This window comes from Danio rerio, chromosome 1 (genome assembly GCF_052040795.2).
Source record: "Danio rerio strain M-AB ecotype USA chromosome 1, GRCz13ab, whole genome shotgun sequence".
NCBI classification, from domain to species: Eukaryota; Metazoa; Chordata; class Actinopteri; order Cypriniformes; family Danionidae; genus Danio; species Danio rerio.
Genome location: NC_141021.1, coordinates 12433257 through 12445000, shown reverse-complemented (window position 1 = coordinate 12445000; position 11744 = coordinate 12433257). Strand labels below are relative to the sequence as shown.

General features: G+C 34.8%; 1 protein-coding gene across 18 annotated transcripts in view; it reads left to right on the top strand.

Moving 5' to 3' along the window:
• The window catches only part of sdk1b (sidekick cell adhesion molecule 1b), a 456411-nt gene that overhangs the window by 420655 nt on the left and 24012 nt on the right, over positions 1 to 11744 (top strand). For all 18 annotated transcript variants that reach the window (NM_001443429.1, NM_001443430.1, NM_001443427.1 and 15 more), the window contains 3 exons: positions 3393 to 3449; positions 3863 to 3964; positions 11580 to 11695. In NM_001443429.1, coding sequence (NP_001430358.1) covers positions 3393 to 3449; positions 3863 to 3964; positions 11580 to 11695 — 275 coding nt within the window. The remainder of the gene's footprint in view (positions 1 to 3392; positions 3450 to 3862; positions 3965 to 11579; positions 11696 to 11744) is intronic.

The window sequence follows — 11744 nt, the reverse complement described above, 5'->3', positions numbered from 1 at the left end:
CTTGTCTTCTTCTGTTGATTTCTGTTGACATGAGACAAGATTGTCTCAAAATTCCGTCTTGCAATTTGGATGTCTGTTGTTCTGTTTGTGTTTATCAATTGCCATTTTATTTGTCCATCTGTATGTTCTAGCTTAGGGGTTCTCAACTGGTTTGGCCATGGGACCCACATTTTACATGGTCATTTTTACATGGTTTACATGGTACAATTTTTATTTTTGTTTGTTACCATACACAAGTAGTGACAGATAAATCATAAGAACATCACCAAGACTTAAAAATAAACAATATTTTATTGCTGTCGTTTAACAAAATGTATCAAATTATAGAAACATTACAAAGTAAAAACGACAAATACTGTACACAGTGGTTAGGGTTAGGAAAGGTTCAGTTACCATGAACTAAACAGTTTATAAAACATGTTGTCTGGTTTCTAAATGTCGTTTTAATTTAGAAGGTTTCATGCTCTCTTGTGAGAGCACCTCACTTCTTATGACACACTGAGGCTTTACGTCTTTTTTGCCGTCAATATAAGCAAATCCATACTTTACATATTTGGGGTTATACTTGCGCTTTAACATATTTGTTGCTATAATTAAATTAAATTTCATATGTCAAACGGTACAGTTGTCGTGCACGCATTTCAAAATAAAAGTCAAAATAAGTTAAAAATTAAACTTTTGTTGTTGTTTTTTACCACACACTTCGCGACCCACTTTTGTGTCGCGACCCACCAGTTGAGAAACACTGTTCTAGCTCACGTTCATTGTGTTTTGTTGACTGCAGTTCCTAGGAAAAAATGAACGCTATGGGGCAATATGATCAGGGCTCGACAATAAATACTGCCCGATGGATGGCCTAGGGCCAGCTTGCGAGAGGCTCGGGACAGTAGACAGGATTGTTAAATATCGTAGAAGTTTAATTTGGCTGCAACTGTTTGTTAATTGGATGCAAAAACAGTCTTAAAGGGGGTCTCACAGCGGATATTAGATGGCGCTCTGTGGCACGGCAGAAATATGAACAGCCATGCATTTTAGAACTGTAAACATAGCCTAGATTTCTATCAGGGTATGTACACCGGCGGTGCAAGTAGGTGGCTGTTTGCGATGCCCAGCTATGAGCCAGGACGCTGTTCATATTTCTGCCACACCACAGAGCAGCATCTGAATAGTTTTGTTTAAATAGAAATGTGAATGTGCACGTCTGGTGTGTGTTAGTGATGCGCAGGTCATCTCATAACCCGCAGACCACAGGGTAAAGTAATTGTCTATTTAATTCTCTAGAGCCTATATTAATGTTTGAGAATGTATATTTTCATATTATTTTAAACTGAAACTAAACAGTTTAACATAGGCTACTCTTTGATTTTTTTATCATAATTATTCAATAATTATTTAATTTATGTGTATTATCATTTTATTTAACAAACCTGGTTGTGTTTTGGCTGCTAAAGTGTGTCAGACCTTGTCTGGACACACTTACTACACCTCACATGAAACAATTTTTTTCATATTAAAACTTGCTGCAATTTAGTTTTGTCATTAACGTCAAATTGGCAGAAAAATATCACCTGTGCGGTAATTTATCGCGATGAAGGACAAAACACCATATTTCTTTATCTGATTGAATGTTGTGAGCACATTGTTTTCTTCGCAACCTGGTAATAACTACGTTACGTTACCCTATTACCGTAAACAAAACCTCGAGGCTCATAATAAAAGTCAACAGCAACAGAACCCTTTATCTGCTCCACTGAACTTGATTGTGAAACGTACTGAATGAACGAAGAGAATTATAAGTGCATTGACAAACGCATCAACACAGCATATCACATCATTAAGAACCAACAGCCCTTCCTGTCATTCGAGTGGTGTCAGTGTCTGTATCAGTGTCAATAAAACAGCTTCATTCATTTTTTTAGGATATATATGTCAACTTTCTGGCATCAACTTTGTCAGCTGTTTAAATGTAATAAGAGAGCCTAGACCATTTACATACAGACTTGCCACAGTATAAGAAACAATGCAATACTAGCCTTACATAATGTGTAGTCATTAAAAATTAAGTCAAATTCGAAGTTTGAAATTAAAATTGTTCCATATTTTTTTTCCATCATTGAAAAAAAAGAGCCCATGACTCCACCTAGCATCCAACCAGCGGCATTTTTAGTTTGACATTTAACAAAAGTACCAATAATTACAAATGAATAGGCAAAGTCAGCTAAGTGATCCACATGTTGTTAAATAATTAAATATATAAAATACATGCACATTTCTGTACTGCTATTTTTGTTTGCAGTTGTTTAAAGAAAAGTTATGCGGAATAAAAAGTGTATCTATGTTTGGCTTTTGACACATTATTTAACATATGTGGCTAAGAAATAACTATTAACTTCTCTTTTTGGTGGGGCCAGGGAAAATTTTGTCAGGGCACATAAAAATCTGAAAAAATGGTCCAATTGAGGCAGTAGAAAACATCCTCAGCATTGAAACCTTATGATGCCAACAACTTTTGTTCCTTTTCAAACTAATGATAGGACAAAATGCATACTATCAAAATGTGTAGTATTTTAAATTTGCAAAAGTGTAGACAGTGCCCTCTAGTGGATTTTTTTAATCTGAAACGTGCAATGTAATGTACCCGGAGCAGCGTATCTATCTATCTATCTATCTATCTATCTATCTATCTATCTATCTATCTATCTATCTATCTATCTATCTATCTATCTATCTATCTATCTATCTATCTATCTATCTATCTATCTATCTATCTATCTATCTATCTATCTATCTATCTATCTATCTATCTATCTATCTATCTATCTATCTATCTATCTATCTATCTATCTATCTATCTATCTATCTATCCATCCATCCATCCATCCATCCATCCATCCATCCATCCATCCATCCATCCATCCATCCATCCATCCATCCATTTGCTTATCTATCTATTTTCATCCATCTTGCTTTTGTCATTCTATCTATTTACCTGTCTGTCTGTCTGTCTGTCTGTCTGTCTATCTATATGACTTCTGTCTTTTGTAATATGTTATTTTATCAAGTTCTGTCTGTTCTATCTGTCATTCTATTCATCTATTAAATTGGTTATCGTTGCTTAACTGTCACTTCATCAATCTGTTTGGCTATTATTATTTTATCCAGTGATTGTTGTTGTTGTTGTTGTTGTCTTTATAATGCTAATGTTAATAATATAATAATAATGATACTGTTATATTTTGTGTGATATAGGTTTCATCTGTAGTGCCTCTCTCTGTTTCAGATGTTTTGTCTTCTCTTCTCAAATGCATATTAAGCAGTGTCCCATGTGTAATTTCTCTCTTTTCTCTTCCCCCTCTCTCTCTCTCTCTGGGTTTATTTCACTACTCAAACAGCTAAGAGCACATTCAAGACAGTGAGCAGCCCTTCATTAACGGAATTTGAATTAACGCGTAAGTATTTTTTTGATACTATTTTAATTGCTGAGTTGTTTCAATAGTTGTAATCTTTGAAGTGTTAACAGTCACATTCAAGCCCGAAGGCTTTCAAACTCTGTGTTCACTCCTCTGATCTCCTCTACCTCTATAACAAACACTTCCTCTAGTCTTTACGCTTTGTTGTTTAGCCTCTGGTCCTGTCATGATCTGCTGTGAGGAAGGGAAAAAAATGTACATCTATTTTGTTCTCCACCTCATTTCCACTCCCTTCATCTCATATCTTCCTCCCTTTCGCTTAGCTTTCTTTCTTTTTATTTCTCCTTGTTTTAGTGGGGTCTTTTTTCTCTGTTTCGCTAAACTGGTATTTAAACACTCTTTGACTGCACCTTCCATCTTAGATGTTTTATTCTTTAAACTGTGTTTTTCAGAGCTCAGCAAGTACAGAAGATACGCGATTGTCATGACAGCATTTAATGTTGTTGGAGAGAGTCCTTCAAGTGCACCTGTAGAGGTGTTTGTGGGAGAAGCAGGTATCGTTTTATGTCTAATTAAGATCACTCACAAAACTCAGCTGTTAAACTCAGCAACAAACTCACAAAAAAAGTGCACAATAAACCCAAACTCTCACAGTCTGCCATTTTGTTTGTCTGTCTGTCTGTCTGTTTGTTATTTTGTCTGTCCTGTCTGTTTTGTCTGTCTTTTCTGTCTGTCTTTCTGTGATTTCGTCTGTAATTTCATCTTTATGTAATTTTATCTGTCCACCTGTCTGTCTCTCTTTCTGTTTGTCATTTTGTCTATTTGTCTGTTTATTTGTCTGCCTGTCTGTCTGTCATTTTATTTGCTGTCTTTCTGTCTGTCTGTCTGTCTGTCTGTCTGTCTGTCTGTCTGTCTGTCTGTCTGTCTGTCTGTTTGTTTGTTATTTTGTCTGTCCTGTCTGTTTTGTCTGTCTTTTCTGTCTGTCTTTCTGTGATTTCGTCTGTAATTTCATCTTTCTGTCATTTTATCTGTCCACCTGTCTGTCTCTCTTTCTGTTTGTTATTTTGTCTATTTGTCTGTCTATTTGTCTGCCTGTCTGTCTGTCTGTCATTTTATTTGCTGTCTGTCTGTCTTTCTGTCTGTCTGTCTGTCTGTCTATCTGTCTGTATGTCTGTCTGTCTGTCTGTCTATGTGTCTATCTGTCTGTCATTTTATTTGTCTGTGTGTCTATCTGTATTTTATATTATCTGTATGTCTGTCTATCTGCATGTCATTTTATCTATTTGTCTGTTATTTTATTTGTCTGTTTGTCTTTCTGCATGTCTTTCTGTCTTTTGTGATTTTGTTTGTCTGTCTGTACTTTTTATCTGTCTCTGTCTTTTATTTTATCTGTCTCTGTTTGTCTGTCTGTCTGTCTGTCATTTTATCTATCCACCTGTCTGTCTGTCTGTCCGTCCGTCCGTCCGTCCGTCCGTCCGTCCGTCTGTCTGTCTGTCGGTCTGTCTGTATGTCCGATATCTGGCTGTCATTTTATCTATCCATCTGTTTGTCTTTCACTTTATATGTACGTCTGTTTGTATGTAATTTTGTCTATGCGTCTGTCTGTTTATCTGTTTATCTTTCTGTCTATGTGTCTCTCTGTCTGTTTGTCTGTCTTTTTATCTGTCTGTCTTTCTGTGGTTTTGTCTGTCATTTTATGTGTCTGTCTGTCAGTCATTTTATCTGTCTCTGTCTCTCTATTTGTCTATTTGTGATTTTGTCTGTCTCATTTTATCTGTTCACCTGTCTGTCTGTCCGTCTATCTGTCAGTCATTTTGTCTGTCTGTCTGTCTGTCTGTCTGTCTGTCTGTCTGTCTGTCTGTCTGTCTGTCTGTCTGTCAGTTTGTCTGTCTATTCATCTATCTGTCTGTCATTTTGTCTGTCTGTCATTTTGTCTGTCTGTCTGTCTGTCTATTTATCTGTCTGTCGTTTTTTTCTGTCTATCTATCTGTCTATGCATATGCCTCTATCTATCCGTCTGTCTGTTTATCTGTCTCTCTCTGCCACTCTGTCTGTTTGTCATTTTATCTCTGTGTGTCTGTCATTGTAAAATCTGTCTGTCTATCTGTTTGTCTATCTATCTATATATATATATATATATATATATATATATATATATATATATATATATATATATATATATATATATATATATATATATATATATATATATATATATATATATATATATATATATCTGTCTGTCTGTCTGTCTCTCGGACTGCCTGTTTGTCTGTCTATCTGTCTGTCGTTTTGTCTGTCTATTCATCTATCTGTCTATCATTTTGTCCGTCTATCTATCTATCTATCTATCTATCTATCTATCTATCTATCTATCTATCTATCTATCTATCTATCTATCTATCTATCTATCTATCTATCTATCTATCTATCTATCTATCATCTATCTATCTATCTATCTATCTGTGTATGCATATCTATCTATCTGTCTGTCTGTCTATCTGTCTGTCTGTCATTGTAACTGTCTGTCTATCTATCAAATCTGTCTGTTTATCTGTTTGTCTTTCTATCATATAAATCTGTCTGTCTTTCTATCTATCATCTCTGTCTATTTGTCCACGGTCAACCCAAAGAAACTTTTTTTCACATGTTGCTTTTCTTAGATCACACATTGTGTGTATATATATGTGCATGTGAAGCTCTGTTTGAAGGTTGTTTGTGGCTGAGCACTTAGCGTTCAGGAATTGGTAACGAGGAGTACATTTGCACATTAGTGATAAGAGTGAGATGAATATTATACACAGTCCTTCCTCAAAGTCACACAGCCTGTTTGATCTGATATTAGCTCTGTGGAAAAGAAAAGGGGGACATGAATCCCACTTTGTGGACCAATTATCTGCACAGCCTATTAGACAACGCTAAGCAGATCCATTTGCATGACCTATTGATAATGTGCTGTAGACCAGTTTCAACTATCCAGCGGAAATCAATTTTGCCAGCGATGTGTTGTCTGGTGGGGTATTTCTATAAAAGCAACAAGTTATTTCATAGGCAAGACACAGCAGGTGAATAGAGTAAAAAACATGAACTAATAGTCATCACTATATTTTCAAAGTTGCTGTCAGGATCAAAAATTATTCCAAGACTCAGGAAGATTCATTTTTAAAGACTTATGTTCTTGCAGCAAGGGAACAATACAAAAGGAACACATATACATGTAGCAGTATATAATCAAAGTAAGATTTATGAAAAAATACCTTGATTGTTATCTCATAAACACAACCAAGCCTTAAAAATACACTCTGGACCACCCTTTTAAAGAAATTGAGTAAACCCATTCTGGTTGCTCAAAGGGCAGTCCTTTGAGACCAGTTTTATACAGGCATACGAACAGGTTGTAAAAGAGCAGTGTCTAATCATTGGTCTAAACAGTTTAATTGGTAAAATCCTGTTGATCATATAATCTAATATATCCTGCAACTGGCACATTCCCACCATTCAACTGAGTGAAAACTTCAATTGAGCAAGTGATTATATCAAGAAGCACATACATTTGTAACATTAACTTTTGGTTGCTTTAAAAGTATACATATATAAAAGAATATGAATAGAATATATGGAAATTAATACAATTAATTTATTCAAAAATTGATTACATTAAGAATTGCATTTTTTTTTTGTATTGCAAGTTCTCTAAAATGTAATGCTTGAATATGTAGTACAGAAATCTTGCATATTTATTTATTTATTTATTTATTTATTTATTTATTTATTTATTTATTTATTTATTTATTTATTGTTTCATATTATTTATTTTTTACCTTTAATCATCAATCAGTCATATATTATTATAACTATTATTTTATTTATTTATTTATATATATATATATATTATATATATATATATTTATATATTTACTGACATATTAGATTTAAAGGTTCTTACAAAGAGGATTTTGAGAATCTCTTTTTATCCCTCCATAATTCACAAAATACAGCCAGAAAAATTTTTGTACTCAAGATTTTTGTTGAATAAAATGTTTTATATAACCATGCAAGTAAACATGAACACATCTGTCTGTAAAAAAAAATCTTAGTAGACAAAACACCTAAAACTATTTTATTTTATTTCATTATTTTGTTAAAGAGCCCCTATTATGCATTTTAAAAGGTCATAATTTGGATTTTGGGGGTCTCCAACAACAGCCTGATATGCAAGCAAGGTTAATAAATACCTTCATTGTCTTTTATAATATACATTTATTTTTGCCTGATTATCACAACGACTCCCATATGATTTGTTCAGCGATTCATTTGTTCCCAAACCCCTCCTTAGCACGATGCTAATCTGCGCTGATTAGTCTGATGACCCAGTCTGTTGCAATTGCTCAACAGCGTTCAGTGCAAGACTGAGAGAAACACCCACCATGACTTATCAACACTGTTGAAGTAGCCAGAGTTCAGTATGTATATGTGTGAGCCCAATGCAGGAGTGCATTAAAGCAATGCAGTTAAACACCAGCATATTAGCCACAGCCATATCACCCTGCAGCCCAAGACCGGTTACTCACTGAAGCTAAGCAGGGCTGAGCCTGGTCAGTACCTGGATGGGAGACCACTAGGGAACACTAGGTTGCTGTTGGAAGTGGTGTTAGTGAGGCCAGCAGGGGGCGCTCAACCTGTGGTCTGTGTGAGTCCTAATGCCCCAGTAAAAGTGAAGGGGACACTATACTGTCAGTGGGCGCCGTCTTTCGGATGAGACGTTAAACTGAGGTCCTGACTCTCTGTGGTCATTAAAAATCCCATGGCACTTCTCGTGAAAGAGCAGGGGTGTAACCCCGGTGTCCTGGCCAAAGTCCCTCTATCGGCCCTTACGATCATGGCCTCCCAATCATCCCCTTCCACCGAATTGGCTCGATCACTGCATGTCTCTCCACTCCACCAATAGCTGGTGTGTGGTGAGCGCACTGGCGCCGTTGTCCTGTGGCAGCTGTCGCATCATCCAAGTGGATGCTGCACACTGGTGGTGGTGTGGAGAGACCCCCCTCATGATTGTAAAGCGCTTTGGGTGTATGGCCATACACAATAAATGCGCTATATAAATACACATTACATTACATTACATTACATTACATTATTACTCTACTCTTAACCATAAGTAAAAACAACGACACACATTCAGTATTAATCCACACAAAGCTGAATTATTTTGAAACTTGACCGCCGCACGTGTGTAGAAACAGCTGATAGTGGCCATAGCAACGACAAATGTCAGAGGATCACAAGCTCACAAACACATTTAAATTGGTAAAGAAAGCGGCACGTGCCACATTTTCAACGTGGTTTTAGACATGAAATGAAAATATAAAGAGTTAACCAGATACAGTATAAGCCACGTGGAACGATTATAAGCAACAAAGCACAATTAAATACAGTTTGCAAGCTAAAGAAAACAAGGAGGCAACCATTTTAATCAAACTTACACTTGTGAAATGGAGGAAGAAACTGATCCACGAACTGTGTACTGTATACTGTAAACAAAGTCAATATTTTCTGATCCTTCCTTTAACAAATGGCCGACAAATCCTGTTGCAGGGTAGATTATTCCATTATTCACCAGGACATTCACTTATTAATGTTCACTCTTTTTCAGTCATGATCAGTCCCACACACACCCGCACTCTGCTAGTGTCTAAAGGGAAAGGCTCGTTCATGTTTTACCGGATCCTGCACTTGATATTTGGTATTGTTTCATATCGACGTCGAAATGAACAGGCAAAAGATCTTGACGAACTACGAATCATTTAAATGACTCTGAGTAAACTGTTTTATTAATATTTTTAAACAACTTTCAGACTTAAACATCTGCTGGATGATTCTATTCACTTAGAGCTGTGTTGCACCCTAAATCAAAGGTAATTAAAAATATATATATAAAAGAGGCTCTTTAATCAACATTTATAAACAGATATTTCTAAAGTGCTATAAACAAAACACTTAAATTGGCATTTTAAAAGTTTTCTTTTATATCGACTGAAGAAAATGTCTAATTTCAAAATTGACAGATATGAAAATCTGTGTTTAAGTCCGTATCTCACTTTAAATAAAGGCAGCCATAATGTCACACCTCACACTGTGTGTAATCACTGTTATTATATATTCACCATGTTCAAGAGCTTTTGCGAATACTCTATATATCAAACAGGGTGCATGATATGACCTTCTTTCAGTCTATAGGCTGTGTTTGTGTGTGTGAATGTGTGTCAAAGTTAATTTGACTGTAAATTCATCTGATATGTAGAGCATTATGAAAGCCCATTACCTAAGCTAATTTAAAAAATGAGCCGTGTGCACAAATCAGATTAGTGTGCACATCTGACCTCTCTGAACAATGACGGCACATCATTAAATACATCGTCCCTCTGGCATGACTTTAACACGCAAAGACAACAAGGCCATCTTAATTATACATCTCTCATTACAGAAGTGTAGAATGAGCTGAAATAAGAGTTTCACACGTACAGCTGAAAGTCACACAAGTCCAACTGAACAACACATCTGTGAAATATATAGCTGTGTTTGAGTGACGGGAGTGATTGTGAAGTGATGTAGCTTGTAGTAAAATGGAAATCCATAGAAAAATGTATCTTATACATACTTTTTTCCCCCTTTGCTTAGTCCCTTTATTCATCAGGGGTCTCCACAGCAGAATGAACAGCCAACTTATACAGCACATATTTTACACAACGGATACCCTTTCAGCTGCAACCCAGTACTGGAAAAAATATATATGAAGAGTTTCGATGCAAAAACCTCTTAAAGCCATTTGATATTTTCTTCTAAAACTAGCATTTTTCTCAGACTCCTGTCTGTAGGCTCAGTAATTTTACATTCATACTGACGAATAATGAATAACATTTCAAGTGAAATAACTACACGTAAACATAGGAGGCTAAAACAAATGCTAATTTTAGGTGAGTTTTCAACATCGTAAAAACGTTTTTGCATCTGAACTCTTATATATATCTGTAACATATGTATAGTGTATTATTAATAATAATATTTTCATAATAGAATTTATATATTTATTACAATGTTTTGTATATATTAATATGTATATATTTTACAGTATTAATTTTTAAAGAAATTAATTTAAGCAGTTAATTCAATTATAGAAAAATTATAAATTTAAAATATAAAAATATAATTTTTTAATAATTCATTTAAATATTATAATAAATTTTTTTTTAATATAAATAATCAAACAGGAATAAATAATTAAACAAATTGTAAATACATATTAAAAGGCAGGACAATGCATAGTGCCAAAAATGTGTGTTTTGTTTTTTTTGTAAACAAAATAAAATTGTCCTTATATACATTAAAATTCTATTAAAAAGCATAATATATTATAATAATATATTACAATATTAAGGTCGCTGGGTCGCTGGTTCGAACCTTGGCTCAGTTGGCGTTTCTGTGTGATGTTCTGTGTGAACATGATCTATTGGGGAATTGAACAAGCTAAATTGGCCATAGTGTATTTGTGTGAATGAAAGAGTGTATAAGTGTATCTTAGTATTAGGATGCCAGTGGAAAAGCATCCGCTGTGTAAAACATTGCTGTGGCAACCCCTGATTAATAAAGGGACTAAGCCAAAAAGAAAATGAATGAATGATATTTATATTTTAATTCAATTAATTCTGTAATAATACTAATTGAATTATTGTTTAATTATTTTTTATTAAATCTATAATAATCTATAAGATATTAATTAATTTAAATTAACCATTGCAAAAAAACAAATAATAGTTACATTTACTGCAATTACATATTTATTTCAGTAGAAAAATATATATTGTGCCAAAGACATGTTTTTTTCTTGAATATAAAGCTGAAGTTCGACAGCTGGTCTTTTTACAGAGACATTACATTTGGTGCATCTCAGTGCGCCAATAAATCACTAAAGTTTCCTTTCAGTTTAGTCCCTGTTCATTATGGCATAGAGAAATGTCATCTGGCATTTGGCCTTTATATGAGGCAGATAGTCTATAAAATAAATGGTTTTCCCACTGTGATGGTTTTGTTATGACTTATTCTATCCCCTGTTGACACAGGCATGTTTGACTTGCTTTAAAATTCTGGTGTTATGTGTGTTTGTGTTCACAGCTCCGTCAGTGGCTCCTCAGAACATTCAGGTGAAGTCAGTGTCCTCCAATCAGCTGGATGTGGAGTGGCAGCCTCCACCTGTGGAGACGCAAAATGGAAATATTCAGGGATACAAGGTGAGGAGAATAGATTTTAGACAAATTATTATCCTTATGAACATTTATT